At 34.4% G+C, this 20190-nt stretch overlaps 1 protein-coding gene and 1 pseudogene across 1 annotated transcript; one reads left to right on the forward strand and one right to left on the reverse strand.

Annotated features, from left to right (window-relative positions):
• The first annotated feature begins 8660 nt into the window (after positions 1-8660).
• On the forward strand, positions 8661-15034 carry LOC132564382 (NXPE family member 4-like). Its single transcript, XM_060229036.1, has 3 exons — positions 8661-9364; positions 10186-10232; positions 14235-15034. The coding sequence occupies exons 1-3, from the start codon at positions 8661-8663 to the stop codon at positions 15032-15034; spliced, it is 1551 nt and encodes a 516-aa protein (XP_060085019.1).
• Positions 15035-18243: 3209 nt separating this feature from the next.
• On the reverse strand, positions 18244-18962 carry LOC132564383 (uncharacterized; annotated as a pseudogene).
• Between the last annotated feature and the right edge of the window lie 1228 nt (positions 18963-20190).

The following is a 20190-nucleotide window of genomic DNA, read 5'->3' on the forward strand; positions in this document are numbered from 1 at the left end:
ATTTTGTGACATGATTTGGCAATCATGGTATTTCAAAATTTCACCAACTTTTAACGTTTCACCAGCTGGCTTGAGCTCCAACTTCACTATCAAAAATAGGCCACACATGTTAGTTTCCTACTCCCTATCAAAACTACCATCTGCATCTTGGGAAACAGCTTCTTAATAAGTTTCCATTCAAAGTAAACAAAATACAATTAAATGACCGTTAAGGCCCGAGGGTCTCTTGTTTTTATTTATTTATTTATTTTTTTTGATTATTCAAATAGACAAGATCTTTTGACATGAACCAGGAGCGAACCCGTACTGGTACGAAATGATATGTGGCCAAGTGCCATGCCGTAATCACTTTAAAGATATTTTTCATGTCTATTCATTTGTTTCTGACGTCTCCCAAGAATGAAATATGAAATATACATTTTTGTTAACACATGTTTCATTGTGTGTCATAGGATTTTTTCTGAACTTGCTTGACACAATTCTTCACAGAAGTATTTAAATTAGATACAGGCATATTTGTTATTTGTTAAGCAATATACTGACAACCCAACAAACTATTACACTGGAATTATTCATATACATGAAAAAAAGAAACGTTTACAATGAGTTTGTCAATGATTTTAACGTAACCATGCTGGAGAACATTAATCTGACAATACAGTTTCATCACTAATGAATAAAAGAATGTTGTGGTAATTTGTAAGTGTGTGATTGGTGTTTAATTAGTGTTGTCGATCACATTAACTCACTTTGCCATTTTAAAACCCAATCTGTGATATTATTTGTCGTCGATTGACTCCATCGTTTATCTGGTCAGTGGTGTCATTGTGTTCGCGTGATACCAGTTGTTTGATTCGGTTTTAAAGTGAACAGGCAGTGTGACACTCAGAGTTTTAAGCTGTAAATGCATACTTACGTTGAAGTATCTTATTCAAATTATAAGTCAAGTGTATGAATTTCCTACAGTGATCCTGGGCGTGACCCCGAGTCTCTGCTGTCTGATATTAGATGTACAGAGGCATGGCGTTACACAATCTATGTTTTAGATTCAGTTTAAAATAGTCATTGTTTTTAATATTTCAGCATTATGATATGGATTCGAACAGCTGAATATTTCGGAGAAACATACTTTACTAGGGGATCAAGTGATCTGGAAAATCTGTCCTTGCCTGCAAGCAGACAATAAACTCAATATCATGCAACGAAATCTGAAAAAATACAAGACGGTTGCCAGTCACTTTCCAGTTCGTTATCCACATCAACAACATACCAAATAACGTTAGACTTGACGTTGTTCTGATAGCAATAGGAAGATCTAAAATTGTTGTCGGATATTTATTGTGTTTGTGAACATGCTTATACATGTATCACTACAAGTGAAAGCTTCAGCGGCTTAAAATAATGAAACTAGGGACCTATCTAACGTCAAACACATACGTCAGACGCTGATTATAACATATACTGGTTAAACTGAATTGAAACCAGGAAAATATTTGTCGCCATACGTCAGAGGTAGCGGAAAAATATATGAAATTTTATTGAATGTGGAAGGAGGGACATATCTGGTGAGATATTCCAGAGGTAGGAGTTATATATGAGGATTAAATAGATGTGGAAGGAGGGAAATATCTTATAACATACCCCAGAGGTAGGTGTTATATATGAGGATTAAATATATGTGGAAGGAGGGAAATATCTTATAAAATACCCCAGAGGTAGGTGTTATATATGAGGATTTAATGGATGTGGAAGGAGGGAAATATCTGGTGACTTACCCCAGAGGTAGGTGTTATGAGGGAAATATCTTATAACATACCCCACAGGTAGGTGTTATATATGAGGATTAAGTGGATTTGGAAGGAGGGGAATATTTGGTAACATATCCTAGAGGTAGGTGTTATATATGAGGATTAAATGGATGCGGAAGGAGGGAAATATCTTATAACATATCCCAGAGGTAGGTGTTATATATGAGGATTAAATGGATGTGGAAGGAGGGAAATATTTGGTGACATACCCCAGAGGTAGGTGTTATATATGAGGATTAAGTGGATGTGGAAGGAGGGAAATATCTTATAACATATCCCAGAGGTAGGTGTTATATATGAGGATTAAATGGATGTGGAAGGAGGGAAATATCTTATAACATATCCCAGAGGTAGGTGTTATATATGAGGATTAAATGGATGTGGAAGGAGGGAAATATCTGGTGACATACCCCAGAGATAGGTGTTATATATGAGGATTAAATAGATGTGGAAGGAGGGAAATATCTGGTGACATACCCCAGAGGTAGGTGTTATATATGGTTAAATGACATACCCCAGAGGTAGGTGTTATATATGGTTAAATGACATTTCCCAGGGGTAGCTGTTATATATGAGGATTAAATGAAGATGAAATAAGGAAAATATTTGTTGATATATATATATATATATATAGGTAGGTGTAACAGATGTGTATCAGAAAAAGAAAAATAAGGGGAAATACCAGACAATGTATGCCATGTATAGGTGTTACATATCAATTGTTTGTATTTTTGGCGTTTAGTTTAATAGGTAGTGATACATGTATTTTGAAGATTTGACAATAGTAATTAAGACTTTACTTCAAATATAATGTTTAAATGATATAGCAGAAAAATTCAAGAAAATAAAGTGACATGCGCAAACTGTCTTAGGTAGGTACTATCCATATGTATAAAGAGGCAGATTAAACACGTACATATACCATGTATAGAAACAATCTTATTCGAATGCCTCATTATTGAATAAACAATATAAGTATTTTGTGCAGTATCAGCACTGTCATATATTGATAATCAAATGACCCAGCTATGTAATTTAAGTCCAAAGCATCTGCAAACACTCAGAAAAAGTTTCAAACATGCCTATGTATATAAACCACGATGACTTGCTGAATAATTCAAAGTTATGTAACCGAACACAATAGTGCTCCATGTTGTCCACATGTTTTAGTACATAGAGGTAACTCTAACTTATGTCCTTGGCTTGTCTCCAACGAAAACACCAGACCATAGCCCTATTCAATTTAGAGACTTTTAGAGTTGTAATTAAGCCCCTTCTCCGTGTTGCATAATGATATTGTGAACACCACTGTTGTTCATGAGCTTCCATATAATCCCGATGTTGACACTGTTTAAACTTTTTATACACCATTCTTACGAAATAAGTGAAGTAAAGAAATTTAGTTTCTATCAAAATCCTACATTAGTCATACCCGAAAACTTAATATAAAAAATTCATCAACATTAATTATTGTAATTATGGACGGAGTTTTATCATTTTTGGATGATGACAGACGTCCAAAGTCGGACGTTTGAAGGCCGGAAAAAATATTAGGCACACCTGAGGGCACTGTTCTAAATACAAGTTGTTGAAATGTTGCCAAACTGTCATACACTGTGATTCAAGCAAATATTTACATAAAGCAAGGTTCGGGTTACAGCATGGACTCGGAAAAAATCAACACAACAGTGTTGAAATTCGATACATTAAAACCTATAAGCAATCGGGACACAAAAGGCATACGCATTATTCAATGGATACATAACACTGTTTATCATAAAGGGTGCTGATTACCTCTTTAATCACAATTTCAGAGACAAAATTAAGGGCTATCATCAGCCTGCTTAAATTAAAGATGGCGGCTCCATGACATGTTAGGCACACAAACGGCAAAATAGTTATATGACACTTTAAACAATTTCCTCGTAGTTTATTCATAGCAATACCTTCTTAAACATAAAAAAATATTAATGTGTTTTTGGGCTAGTAAATCTATTTCTTTATTCGTTAGATTTTTTTTACAGTATATGTTACGTATGATACCACAAATGTAAGTGATATATATTGCTTCCAGTGTGTTTGTAGTTTGACTAATACGCCAATTGTTTTCCTTTGTCATGTTGCTTTTTATCTGTTAAAATATATGTACCAATCCCTTTGTTATAACATAGTTTAGAGCTCACATTCTTCAGACCACAAACTATCATTTTGGAGAGGGGGCATGAACCTTTTGGGAAAAAACCGCGCACTCTATGCTTTAGTGATTTAACCGTTTAGCTGTAATGATAGAAACATTAGACACCTTAACGTTTCATGTAGCTTTCAGATTCAGATTACTTTTATGCACAACTTTACTTAATTATGTTTAGTTATACTGCATCTACTGTCATGACCTTTTCGTCCTCAAAAGGCAGCATAGAAAAAAGAAATCTTGTATGGCCAGTTTTCATTCCGAGGTATCACATTGCATAAACTGATTTTCTCATGGTTTGTCCAGTCTGTAAATTTATGGATGTTTGTAATTATTGTTAAGTGATCTATCAGACCTTTCCAAAACTTCAAAATTTATTAACTGTGTACGCGTAACTTATCGTGCACAAAATCGTATCTTGTACGTTTAACTTACCATCTTGTACCGTCCGAAAATTCCTAATTTCCATATCTAGTCCGGATTACGACTGTTTCAGACGTCAGTAAGCCTAATCGACCACGACATCGTTAAACGTGTATTCATATAGTATATGTTCACAATATACAACCAAACATTTTGAAACAATATTTAGAATGATCCCCTAAACGACTGTAAACCAATTTGTTGTATGCCTTTGACACGTATCTGTTAAACAATAACGACAAATGATATCGAAACAGGCTATAGCACTAATCATACGACAAGAAACAAGGTTGATTAAATCAAAAAATCAATTAGACCAGTTGTGAAGTGCTAAGGCAAGCTCCTTTCACCTGGGTGTCTGGGGTTCGATTCCCGAAACAGACGTGAAAAATGTTATATGGGGTCATATAGGTTATTTTGGGTTCTCCAGTTTCCTCCAACTGTTAGGCCCCTCACGCACTTCCCTAAGAGCCAACAAGATTGATGCATATAAGATAGAAGAAATCGTAGCTCAATTGTTGTAGAATTTATAATTTTATTTCAAACTAGACAAAATTAATTTTCCATTACTTCTTTAAAAAGTAGGTGGTATAAATGGGCACTTAAACAAAGTTACATTTCTAAACAATAACGTCTTGACGACATAGTTATCAATGCAAATATGTCACAGATATTGGGGGACGTCTAATGGCCGTCACTGAGAATCGAACACCATTGATGATATTTTTCGTCACTTAGTATTTCGAAAATCACAGCGATAACAACGTGCGTTAGGTACAGCTATGTCATGTTCTTTTTCCCCTCGATCTTTCTACTTATAAACCTTAAAGAGCCAGCATTTCCTTACTTTCGCATTGGTTATAAACAAAGTGAATAAAAGTAAAACTCATTCCTTTGTATATATTGTCCAAGTTGTAAATATGGAAGTTTCATCCGCCTTACTGTTATCGTCTCTCGGGTAACTTTTCTCAACAAGTACGACAGACAATTAAGACAACACATATTTGTAGGGAGTTATTGTCAATCAAGAGCTACACTCTTTTAACCGGAGTGCGCGGGGAAAACTCACGTGGTCGGGCAGTTGACGCCATACCTTATCACGTCTATTCCGGGAATCGAACCCCGGACAGCTAGTTGAAAGGCGATTGCATAACCACTGCGCCACCCAACTACCAGGAAAACTAAATCTTAAGCGATGCTTTAAAGAGGTACTACTTATATCATCAATGTATTCTGCGCAGAGGAGAATGTATCTGATTGGCTGTATCTTAATACAAACCTAAAGAAAGGAAGTCAAATACTACATCAGACAATATTCATGATTATGAATGCTTTGACTTTTTTCGAGAAAATGTTGTTAACACCATGACATGTTTTGCAACTGCAAACAAATAAGGGTTTTATTTATTTATTATTTTACATACAAGGTATTTTCTTTCTTAAAACATGATTTTAAAAAATCCCGATAATTTTGTAAATATTAGAATACTGATAGCATGACACGTTAGAGAATTTAAGAGAATATATGTGCAATCAATGTTTGTAATCTCCAATAATTGCCTCTCAAAGAGACTTGAAAATGTTATAGAAAATCAATATGTTTATGTTTTATCTATATAACCTATATATAACGACATTAATTTTTAATGGTTAATGTGTATTAGTTGTTTCATGCATGTGACCAATGAAATATGATAAAAATAGCAAGACTAAAAACCAAAACAAACATCCACATGTACACTCGGTAAAAGAATAGACTAACACAAACGTCCTGAACAAGTGCAGAAATGTAAAGCTTCTATTGCTTTATCAACAATGTAAATCTAGGACAACACAAACAACGTTAAGTCAGATTCTCAAATGGTAATCGGTATTATGACAATGACATTTTCTTGTGTACGAATGAGCGTAAAACAGATCTGACTTAACATCTCACAGGAAGGTCGTGATGGCGACCGAAATCAGGTCATTAATACACGTATTATGTTGTAGGTCTATTTCTATTGGTAAATAAACCAATCGATGCTGCATTAGATAACAAGTGACTATGAGCTATATTTATCTATATTTTTCAATTATTTATATTTTGCATAAATTTATTCTTATTCATTTTAGAAAGAAGCTGAAATGGAACAAGTCATTCGTAGTATTTGTCATGGACGGCAGCTCACCCTTCTGAAAGTCATCCTCATTTGTATGATATTCTTGATTTTGTAAGTATAACTACCGCAATTCCACTATTGTCTATATCAGCTACTTCAAGAAACCTGACTGAGTTTGTTGAAGTACCAAGGCATTTTATACCTACAAATATATAATTTGTGCATTCATGATAACCCCACGAAAACAGCAGATTGTCAGGCGTATTTCAAGCATCGGCATATTTGTACATTTACTTCTGTACGGTCGCCCATTTTCGTTTATAGCGCAGAATATAACATGTTTTATCTATAAAATACATAACTATGCATTGTATAAGAAGCAAAAACATGTGAAAGTGGTAATTAAATGTTATGCTTTACAAAACGTTGTTATCGTGACTTTAGGGAGTTGGCATCAAAGCACTGGTGTATATAGCGAGTAAACTTTGCTATCCAGATTACCAGAATATATCGGTATGAAATACCATGGACTTGGGTATAAATCTAGGTCCAAGGAAATATGTCTTAAATATGGACACGTGATTTATAGCATAGTATATCAATTTTCTGCTGTACAACACAAGAATATTTTCATATTTCTTTCCAAAAAGTATTCCTTTACTTTAAATATTACCCGGTTCAGCTGTGTTTCTTTTGTACAATCTTTAAGATAGCAGGTGGTAGACATAGTCCCCGAGGTTTGTCGTTACTTTCTTGCCCCGTTTTAATTCACTCGAATGGTTCAGAACATGCACATGACGCTGTTCTAAAATTATCTGATTTATGGAAATTGCAAAATTTATTTATTTATGGAGCGGTTGTTCTTCCCTGTTTAGATTTAGACTTTTTTTAAAAAATCACTTTGGATTTTCTTTTAACCACATCCCAGACTTCAAACTTCAGGCCCTTAACATCACTGACGAGTCCCAGAAGAACAAACCAGCTATATGATGCATCGTTTGACTCTACTGTATATCTTTCTTAATTATGAAGTGTGTCTTTTGTACAATCACTAAGTTGTTGAATGTCATTTGCATTTATCAGAATAAGGCAGTCCTTTCTGTCCACGTAACACCTGGTTAACATCCGGGATATATGATTCTATGTTACCTAGCTGTCTTGTTTTATGTTTCTCAGTAAGCTGGGGATCGAATCGGTTTGTGATGATTCTGTTGTATCCATGAATAAGTCATTTCACTACAATAACCCTAACTGACATACAGGACGACAAGCCTATTGCTTGTTGTGCAGTGAAACCTCCGCTTCTAAATGGCGATGTTCACCCGACGATGATCCCAGAAAACAAAGAAATACTTTCTTTGTGGCTTACCAGTCATGATGGTACTTTGAATTGTTTATATTACCCAATGGTCACTGTTAAGAGTTCAGTTCTCTAATTTTCCCGTAACAGCAATGGAAAAGGGGAAAAAAAGACAAAAAGGGCTGTTTGTATTTATCTTTCACAAAAAACTTGTTCGATTGCATGATACAAAATTTAATTAAGAAAAACAGATATCCCGAAATGCCTGTAATTCGCAAATTGTTGTAAAATGCATAAAATCATGTGATAAATTAATCATATCAAGTGATTTTATTTCATAGCTGCTCTGTTTTTTGCTTTTCGAATATCCAGTTCGTGAACCTTGTAATGATTGACTGTAATCCTCGTTGGTCAAGTTGTGGTTTCAAAACACCAGGAAGTCATATGCATAGTAACGTCATAAAAAAATATATGGAATTAGAAAATCGCCAACGCAAAATTTTAATCAATCTAAGGAAATGTTCCCACGTTTATGTGCAAACGTTATGTGATCGACAATACATGGCATGAATCCAAAGTGTAAAGATATGCCAACTTGAAGATGTGACTAGCTATCTCCACAGCCAGCTATCCGTGGCGTATGTTATGTTATGTAAACAATGACCAAGGGATACAAGGAATATGTTGTTATATTTTATCCCGAAGTATTAATGCTGACACGCACCAAGACCAAGTCAGTAAATCAATATATTATCATTCGTAGATTATGAACCAATTTTATAATGGAAAGATGTATCCGATAAACAATAATGAATATTTTTTGTTTTATGAACAGGATGATAGTTCTAGACAATGTACATCGTGTGAAGACAACGAACGTCGCTCCCGACTCGGCAGATGAACAAAGATGGCAGGATTTATCAGTGCTGCAAAGAATTTCGGCATATAAACATGAAACAGAAATAAAAGACTTTACACGATTAGCAAATTCGTCGTTCTCGAAATTTTATCTGCAGAAAAAAAGTAAAACGTACAAAATTGGCGAAACAATCAAAGTAGACATAGCCCTGAAGGATGGCTTGGGTAGACCGGTTTTGTCCGGAGGTGACGTGTTAAGAATTTGGCTGAAACAGCCCTCCACCGGAAATAGTGTGAGCGGATATGTTGTTGATAATGGCAATGGCTCTCACACTGGTATTGTTGAAACGCTGTGGTTCGGAAAATCAGAACTGATTGTAATGATTGCAAATACAAAGAAACATGTTGGAATATTTTTAAATTACTTGCAAAATAACGGCATATTCTACACTATTGAGGCTATATTTGAAGATAAAAACAATACTAGACAGGTTGAAAAAACACCATGTAATGTTGGAATCAGATTTTTTGGAAATGCAAGTGTCTGTAACTTTACGAAGGATAATTTCGGAATGTCTTGGTATTGTAAGAGTCCAAAGATGTACAACTGCAGTGAATGGTTGTTTTACACCATGGACAAAAGTACGAACACCTTAAGCAAGGAGTCAGACCATCTGTTCAGGTAAGTCTTAGTAATGTTTGATTTGTTGATGGTTATACATTTGGTGGAGCGTTAATTCTTTGACAGTATATGAGGATGATCAGTTCTCCTCAGCCATTCAAAAATGCGTTTGAAAAAAGAAACAATAAAACTGGAAACAGAGAAAACTCCATGCAGTCAATCGCATATATCCTGGAACACATGCATGTGCACCAAACTCGCGACACGACCAACTTTACTATGGCACTGATGCACTTGAAAAAATGTTGTATAACATATGACTATTATTTGTTTGTTTTCGCAATCTTTGTCGTTCAAATGCTTGATTAGTAAAAGTTGTGCAATGTGGTGACCTGTTGTAGATAGTCTAACATTTGGCTTGTGAACACGTTTTCTGAGGGACATATTAAATAGAAATAGGCAAGTACCCTGGCTTGTCGTAGTTATTCATTTGTTGATAAAATGTGTTATTTTTCTACAAAACACACGATTGAAGATGTGTAAATCGTAACGTAAAAATAAATGTATATTTCTGTTATATGGTTAACATTGCATTTGTTTTGGATAGATACGTGTTAAACTTTCATTTCCATGTAATCTGTCGCTCGGAAGAAAACAGTGGAAGCGAGTTAATGTTCTTGTGCAATGTACCTATTAGCCGCGTTGCGCCGATCTTGAAATAATAATACAGATCACATACCTTTTATACCCTCTTAAAACCGTTTTGCATCAGAAAAGAAGCAGCCCTCCATGCGTAGTCAACTTTCTTTGTGTGTAAGACATGTGTTTTGTCAATACAATATCAAAAAAGAGAATCATAACCGTTTATCTTACATTTTTAGGAATTATGTATTTAAGAAGATGAAGATGAACATAACTATAGAGGCCGGTAAGTATTTTCTGAATTATTTATGTATATTGTTAATATGTAAACACAAAACGTTAAATACAGCTCTTTTCATTATTTCAGTTTATTTGTATCAAAAGAACCAGCTGTATACAGTTATAAACTTTTGATGAGGTCGATACATGAACTATAGAGAAATTTCGATATACGCTAAAGTACGATTGTCGTGAAAATCACGTTTTGACCGTTAATGAGCTTGTTTCTTCGTACAATTATACGTTTAGGCATAATACAAAATCACAAGAGAGAACATTTCTCCTATCATTTTTTATAACCGGATGCATTATAGCAAAAAATGAAATGGTGCCTAAAATGATTCTGGTGAATTATAGATGTATCTTGATTTATTTTTTTCTGAATTCAAAGGTAAGAAAACATCAATTTGTCTAAAAATAAAATTCAAAGATTTTACGTCTTTTTGACCGTGTTAGTAAGGTTTTTGAAAAAGAATCAATGAGTTATTTCCGGAAGACAGTTTTATTTTTGTAGAGCTAATATTGAATATCTCTTTCATCAAATCTTTTAAACGAAGTTAAGAGTATACTTGAATCATGTTGTTCGTCTGTCTGTTCGTTTGTACATCAGTACTCAAGTATATATATGTGTGGTTTGCAAAGTTCATTCAGTCGAAAATTTTCGTTCATATAAGGATGGAAATGCACAATTTATCATCAGGCTTCAGTGCACATGTGCTGGTTTAGTGACGGAGTTAATGGAAATTAATATGAATTTTGACGTTTGATTAATAGGACGAAACGTTAACCGCACGAGTCATGTGCGGAAGAACGTTAATACGTCCGTTTGTCTGTGTACAAGATCATGTTCAGAAGTCTCCTAGTTTTCATCAAACCTTGTGAAACTGTTGATGAACTCATCAGACGCTGAAGGTGTGCATCTGCGCTTAATTTTTCGTCCGTCTGTTTTATTTTTGTTGTGCTCGTTCTGCTGTGATTGTAAAATGAATGATGTAGGAAATAACGAAAATCTTTTGAATATGTATAGGAATGCTTGGATTTTGTCCCAAATGGATGTTAAACATTTTTGGGTAAAGGAGAATCAACGTCGTACAAGCGGTGGGTCTCGACCCATTGGGATTGGAGTGGCGGGGTCCTATATTTGATTGAAGATTTGATTTTGTATAAATGATGGGTCTCGGCCATTTTGGATGGGAGGAAACTGCCTAATAGAAGAAATAGAAAAAAAATCGTTAGATTATTTTGTCTTTATTGAGAATACCTTCATTCTGTCTTGATTTGATCTGAAGAGTACCTGGATGAAATAAACCAAATCTTGTATACACAAGAAGTTTTACCTTCTGGAGACCAAAGGTGTGATGCCTAATACAGGACAGGTACATTGTAGTAAGATGTTAAAAATTCCGTTTTATGATATTGTCTAAGTTTAACCTGAGACATTGTTGGGACAGTGGAACGCCTTCTTGCATAAACAGTGGATATGACTTTCAATTGACCACATAGCCAGATGCCAATATTTGAAACAGAGTAAGTTCTTTAAAATTATTCTTCTGCCTAGACTCTGTTCCAGTTTGGTGTGAAGCCTTTTATGTGATAGGATATCAACTTTGAATAAATGGTGGGTCTCGACCCCTAGCGCGGGAGGTGCAGGGTCTAATCTATTGCGCTGATAGGGCAAATGCTTTAAAATGCTACTTTTCAAGGCTTTACAATTTGCATCATTTAGAGATCCCCAAAATGTCATTGATGATTTTCTTTGATCTGAAAGGTAGCTGGGAAGTCAATATTTCTCTTGCATCAGTGCGGATTTCAACGTTAGTGTTAATATCTTCCCCTATAAGATGATGTGAACAAATACAATATGGTTGAGTTTTGATTGAAACTCTTCATACATAGTGTGCGTTTTGCATGGGAAGACTGGCCATGAGAAGATCATCTGGTGATAATAGTGGGATGTTTCGCCAAATATAATCATCAACACCAACATTTTGTACTTTGGGTCAAAGGTTGTGGATTTCTTTTCCGATAATTCTTAAAACACTTAGCACACATACCATTCTCTTGATCATCAGTAAAGTTATTGTCATCTGCTTTGAAAACATCCAACACAAAATTGTGCCGGGGAAGTCTTATATTTCTTGCAGATTTCTTGGTTTTAGTGTCTCTTCTAAAACAGCTTTACAACCCGCACCTACACATCTACCTCTCATTGTGAGAATGGTACTGTATTAGGTGTTTAAAGTCTCCGCCTTAGTAGAAAATGTAGAAAGGAGTGTAAAAAACAATTGATGGTATTTGGGTATATTTGGTATATATTATATTGTTGTTGGAAGATTGACATAGTAACTATGGGTCATATAATACATTGTATTTAACGTCCTAATTATAATTGACAGCTTAAGTCATTTAAGGCCACGTCGGCATACTTGTATGCATGCTAGGAGTTGTTATATATTAGGAAAGGCACATGTGTACATGAAAGTTTGGAATGTGACAGGTTGGTCTCCTTTGTCCACTTTGCCGTTCAATAAGTCATTTGAGTGATACACATAAAAAAATGAAAAAAAAACGTTGCACAAAAGTTGAAGTTTCTAACTCTTTGGACGAGGTAAGATTTCGAGATAAAGCTATCTATATGCTAAATACTTTTAATGGCCTGAATGTGAAAGACATTCAAAAACCACTTGTTCACAAAACTTTGACAATTTTCTCACCGAATGCTTAAATAATCAATAATATTGGCGGTATATTTTGGTATTTCGGCTATGGTTCGATCTTTCCTATTTCGTTTTAATAATTAATAATCTTTCATCTGTTTTGTAACAATCGACGTTCATAGTTTAGTAATTAAGTTACGTAATTAGTTAATTAGGCATGTGCGTCATCGATTAAGAGAACCAATTTGATGGCACAAAGCAATGTATCAATGACTGGTCTCGAAGTGTTAAAAATCTTTAGGCCGACCTCGATGGGACATTAGCATTGCTAGAAACCCCACCTTTCGTCGATAGCTTTCTTGAGTGCAAAGGGAACCAATTCTGTATAAACAGTTGACCTCGCCCACTTAGGATTGGAGGGGCGGGACCCAATATAGAAAATAGAGCAAATTCTTTAAAATCGTCCTCCGGAATGGCTGGATTTTGCCTCATCTTTATGTAAAGGATTCTTGTGTGAAATGAAAATAATAGGGTTCGACACCTTGGGCGGGATGGACGGAGCCCAATATGGGAAATAGGGCAGATTCTGTAATTTTCTGTTCCTCTTGTAGGAATGCATGGATTTCGTCCTAACTTTCGTCTGAAGTATGTTATGTCAAGGTGAATACATTTTGTATAAACGATGAATCTTGACCCCTAGAGGTTGGAGACGCGAGGCTCAATATGGAAAATAGAGCATACTATTTAAATTGTTTCTCCTTCTATTGGAACGGAAGAGTCCTGTCCCAATTTTGTTTGAAACATATTTGATGGAAGAAAATTCAATTGTGTGTAACTAATTGGTTTCGGCCCTTGGAGGAACGAGGTCCAATGTATGAAATGGCAAAAAATGGATTCCTTCTTTTTTGTCCGAATGCATTGGTGCTGTCCCTATTTAGTCTGATTTTGCCTTTTGCTTACGAAATAACAATGGTTGCCTCTACAAAGTTTGCTTCTCTCTCGATTGAATTAAGCAACTAACGGACGGAATTGAATCTGCAAGAGCGAAACAGACTGCTATGACAGCAGGAAGACAGTTTACAATATCTTACTTAAAACCAACTTGGTTTGTTTTCACCAAACAAGGTTATGAAGATTCTGAAGATAATTCCGAGACGGAAATCAGACGAGTAGCTCTTAAATATCTATTTTGATATTATGAACCACTTTCCACTGGAAATAATTGTCTCCCTAATTTTTCAAAACTTCGCTAGTTTAAAATTGACTGTTTTTCTTGGGTAGTGCTATATGATCATGGATTTACCTCATCAACATGCTGTGATTGTATATTATATTTTTATCTTATTTTGCAGATAACAAAGTCAAACTTCCTGTGTTACAAAATTGCATGCATATTTCCAAAATGCTGACTTGGCGTAAAACAACTCCGACTGGATTTTACAAGAATAATACATGGAAAAATCTTATATGCAAAAGTACACTGCAACGGACAAAAGAAGACTATTTTAAATGCCTGTCGGGACGACGTTTACTTATTCTAGGAGATTCTACAAACCGAATATGGTTTGTATACTTGGTTGGCTACCTTGGTTTAAAGTTCACAACTGGTCGATGGGATGAAATTAAGGATAAGTCATGGCAGAGGTATGCCCATGCAACACTAAAGTCACGAAATATGTCCATAGAGTGGGCACCACACGAACTTCCTTTTTATGGTAATCATCACTCATCCAGACTTAACGTCAGATCAGTAGCTTTTCGATTGGACGAGATTCCCGCAAATAGTTCTGACATTGTAGTATTACACTGGTACCTTCATATTGCTAGGGTTTCTCACAAGATTTTTAGAGAACATGTTCGAAATGCCAAGGAGTCTGTTATTCGCCTTCTTAAACGTGCTCCTAACATTAAAATTTTCATCAAAGGCCCACATGCTTTAACATATGTTACTAATATGCTTCCTTATGACTTTATTAGACAAATTGAACAACAAATACTTTTTGATGAATTTTTAGATTTGCAGGATCGCATAATATATTTAGACCAGTGGGATGCGACTGTCGCTAACGAAAATGTTCATGTTCATCCCAACATGTCAGTTAATGCTGATATGGTGCATTCCATGTTGTCGTATATATGCGGGAGAAAATGATAGAAAATATGCAAATTTATGTACACTATATATTTTCTCAAACTTATCGACATCCTGTTGGCTTCATTCAACCACTGAATGGTCGATCAGGTTGTATCGTTGTCAATGTGGCTTTGTGGACGTCGTAATCATTTATATCACCAAGATTGCATTCATGCTGTGTATAAATGCAATCTGACGGTCAGTCAATAGCAATATTTGTATTTCAGATCTTTTTCTTTCTAAGTATTTACAAATCTGTTTGATCGAATTTTCACATTTATCTCATATATATTATTTATTTTTTTATCGTTGTAAATAATTATTTAGAAATCTTTGATATTTATCTTGCTTCAAGTGAAGCTATTGCTGTGCCATTAGAGACTAAGCGCAAAATATTGATATAAAGTAGGCCAATATGGTGTCGATCGACCAAAAGGTCTAGAATCATGACTCTTGGGGATTAAGTTCCTATGAGGAAGCTCGAAAAGGAATAATATTGGGCCGTATCACCGATCACAGAAGTCAAATTGCAAGGCCTTGACATGACTTCCTGTAATCTAAAAGTCCCGAAATCATGACTATTGTCTGTTAGGTCTCCGGGCTGACGCCCGACAAAACATTAAAACAAAAATGACATAGACTATCATTTAAGGTAACAGACACCAGACATTTTTTTTGTTTTTGTTTTTGTTTTTTTGTTTTGTTTTTGTTTTTTTTTTTTTTTTCGTTTTTGTTTATTTTTCCAAGTTCACATAATACAATACAATAATACAAGTAGTATATTCATGATTGACTCAGCTCATGATCAACTCTTACATATGTAAAAGTAATTAATATACTTGTCAAACATGATATATTTATATCTTTTTTTTAAATTCATTTCTTATGTAAATCTAATGATCTAGATCCCGTGCTGTGGTGATAGATCTCCATTTTTCTCTGATATGGTCTGCCTTTGTCTGGGTATAAAAAAATGCACTCTGAATGTTTTTTCTTATATGAACAGTATTTCATGGTCATTCCCCTTATCGTTAACTTTACGGTTTCCCACAACAAGTGGTTATCTATTGAATATTCAATATTAGTGGTGTTAACATTATTTCTATACTGGTTAAGTGTGTCCGATATACATTCCTTAACTTTTGCAACATATATATTATCATGTAATAATGAGTTGTTGAATTTCCAAATGCCACTTCCTCGTTTTTGATTGATAAATTTAAAAGTAACTGAAACTGGAGAGTGGTCAGATCTATAACTTATTCCTATATCCGTATTGATAATAAAAGGGACTTAATCAGAAGAAACTAGAAAATAACCCAACCTTGTCTATTTTTGATGAGGACCCCTCCACGTATATCTTCTAATTCCAGGGTTCTCTTCACACCATATATCTAACATATCTAATGAAGACATCATTTCGTGGATTTTAGCTTGACTTCTAGGATTATTTTTTTGTTTATAATTAAGGTTATCAAGTTCATAACTTAGACACACATTCCAATCTCCACAGGCTATTATTGGCTTATTATCTAAAGTTTCAAGTTTTTGGTGTATATTATCAAAAAAAGCAGGAGTATCCTCATTTGGGCCATAAAGAGCTAACAAAGTTATTTTCCTATCGAAGAGTTTCATTTCAAATATTAGAAAATTACCATTAACATCCTTAATCTCCTTTAAAATTTAAAATTTAAATGTGTTATTAACCCCATTCACTTGCCCAATATTGCTCAATCTCTTTAGTAGAATGTGTATCAATTAGTACAGATATATCATATTTTTTCCTATAATTAATGAAAAAATCTCTGCTTTTTATTTTATCTGACGACAAATACCGACAGTTGCAGCAGCCATTTTTTAAATTATCATCCATTGTTATTTCTTATTAAGTTAGTTATTAACCAACAAAATATATACCACCACAACACTGGTTTAAGATATTCTTGACTTTTCAAGTTTAAAGTGAACTTTTTTTAAAACAACAATGAAGACTCCCCGTTCCCCCCACCCCCTGGTACAGATACAAAAATACATATAGAATTCCAGCTGTATATCTGTAGATGTGGCCAAGCCAGGCTGGCCCACTATTAACTACATACATTTATCCCCTATTTCATCCCCCTATACTTTACCTCCTATTTCTCTACTTACGTTTTCCATTCTGTTCACTTTCACACGAACCGCTACCACCCTCTCATATACCACACACCGGAAGTAAACAAATAAACCGGAAGTTATGTGAATCAATATAATTTCTCTGACGAACCAATATCTGTAGTATTTTATCATATCAAAAACAAGTATTCTCAAAAACAAAATCAAACCAAAAGGAAACAGTATCATTACAAGTCTAGAAAAAGTTTCGGTTACCTGTGAAATATGCTTGTCAATACATTGTACATTAAGTACTCTTATGTGTTACATTATTATCTATTCAGACAAACTATATCACACTGATTCAAATAATCTCGTATGATAAATATAATATATATACATATATATATATAATTTTTCCAGACAATAAATATTCAGCTCAATACCTTATATGTGGTATATCATATATAGTTTTTAAACATAAATCATTCTGAATTTGTATTTTATATAATACATATATATACATATAGACATGTTTTTAAAGATGATATATATTCTGAAATTCTGTCTTGGTCCTTACATATTTATACACATTATCATCTGAAAGCATGTATCCTTTTGACTCAAAACTGGTACCTTTTATATAACGTTCCGGACACCAAGTAATATAATTATGAATTTTTACTCATGTTATACATATATATATTAGGTCAGCATGTATTATTCTGAGTTAGTACTCTTTTATATATATATATATATATATATATATATGTGTGTGTGTGTGTGTGTGTGTGTGTGTGTGTGTGTGTATTTGTGTGTGTGTGTGTGTGTGTGTGTATTTATGTATCTATGTATCTATTCAGACAACATATTTCATTCTGATTCAGTACTATTTTACATTTATTTTTTGCAAAATAACATACAACATTTTTGCTTTGATCTCCTTTATAAATCAGAAATACAAATGTTTTGTAAATTTGTAAATCATTATTATTTTGTACCCATAGTTACCATAAATATTAATTGTCAATCAATATCTGATCCATCCAAATGTACAATGCTATTATTGTGTCCATTGTATATAACATCAGCTTGTTTTGTACATATAAATGTCCATGATTTCACAGATATTATTACTTACGCGGAAAATTGTCACCATTCATCAGGAAAGCATCTGTCAAAGGAATGTTGTAAAACAGTCTCCGTTTTTTTCCATTCCTTAGTAACGCATATAATTTTCCATCAGTACTCCAAGACCGTTCAACACACTCAAGTTCAAACGCTGCCTTTAACCTCTGTTGGTTAATACGAGTCAAGTCCTCCATGATGAAATATCCTGATCCCTTTAACACTTTCCGCTGCTGTATGACTTCTATTTTCTTCCTTCTACGAGTCAACTTACAAATTATGTTTCGTGGTTTTCCTCGCTGGAAGACACCAAGCCTATGGGCTATATCTATGTCTGCCTCTAAGATCATAACTTTCAGTTTGTACTGAACAAATCTTACAATTTTTCCAACACAGTCTTCAACGGTCTCATTTTTGTCAGTATCCTCAAGGCCTACAATCCGTACAGAGTTTTTTTCTGCTGTGTTGCTCTAAATCACTTTGCTTGCTTTCTAACTCAAACTTTTTTCCCTCGCAATCTGCTACTTCCTGCTCAAGTTTCCTGACTCTATTTCAATTCCTCATTCTGTACTTCTAAGTCTAAAACCCGGCCCTCAAGTCTCTCTACCAGTTCTCTGTTTTCTCTTTTAATTTTCTCTCTCAGACTTTTCATCTGTTGGCTCATGTCTTCTTTGAGTGTTGAGAGCATAGCAAATATGTTATCTAGTTTTTCATCTGTGGACATTTTTCCTTTGAAAATATCACTAATTCGTCCTGACTGGAGACCTTTGGATTGCCCTTTACCACCGCTAGTGCTAGCACTCCAGGTGGAAGCCATTTTTCGGAGAAAACAATTCAAACACGGTTCACTGCAGGAAACACCTTTCACAATATATACAGGTATCCTGGTGTAAAGTACAGGCAAGTTACAATAATGTTCACTGAAGCATGGTGAGAGGTGTTCTTTGTCCAAAAGTTTTTCCCTCAAAGTACTATATAGGCAGAAGAAATCTGCTCTAGAAACACCACAATTCTCTTCTACAATGCATTCAAAATCATCCATGCAATTTCCATTTTGAAAGTCAAATTAGTTGATGTATAAAAACACATTTCTTGTAGAGAGTAGTACACACACCTCAGCACTGTCCAGCTGACCTTGACAATCCAGACACCAGACATGTTAAACTGTCAAAAGAATACTTTTTTTTTTGATAATTATAAGAAAAAGGCACAAAATCATGATATTTTTTGGTCGGTTTCTCGGATAAAGCCTGACACGGTCTGTGAAAAAAGTTACCTTGACCTATATTCAAGGCTACCTCGTTCTAATCACTGTATGCTAAGGGTTAATATAATATTCATGATGGCAGAACTTGTATTGTATATTCCTATTCATGTTGATGTAAATTACAGGATTGATATGTTTTGTGTATATTGTAATTATGGTGATACCACAACGGATTAGTCATTATACTTCTATTATATAACTCTATATATATCATGTATAACCCACTTAAGTAAAATGTGTATAAGTTTATGTTTTGATCCGAAACATATTGATATAGTGTAGCGCTTAATGTATATAATATTAGTATACAATACAGTGTACAATATATAAATGTATATACTTGTGTAAAATACATGGAAATGTCGGAAATACCCCATTCAAACAAAACAGAGTCTGTGACCGCAAGCACTCACGTCCTGTCCTTTGGGACATGAATACACGTGCAGATATATTGTAAATGTATGTTGAGTAATGATAATCATGTCTAAATAAAGACCAGTATACACACTAGAATACATATCCTGTGATGTCATAGTAACGACTCTAACAATGGCATATAAAATTGTAACAAGTAATATGTATTACACTTGCATGTCTGACATCAGACAATGTTATCATTTTCTACGTCTTTTAATTTAAATGTTTAGATTTATAGATATAGTGTTACATTGGTAAGGTAAGAAAC

This window comes from Ylistrum balloti, unplaced genomic scaffold (genome assembly GCF_031769215.1).
Source record: "Ylistrum balloti isolate Yb309-2 unplaced genomic scaffold, AGI_CSIRO_Ybal_v1 Utg372238, whole genome shotgun sequence".
Taxonomy (NCBI): domain Eukaryota; kingdom Metazoa; phylum Mollusca; class Bivalvia; order Pectinida; family Pectinidae; genus Ylistrum; species Ylistrum balloti.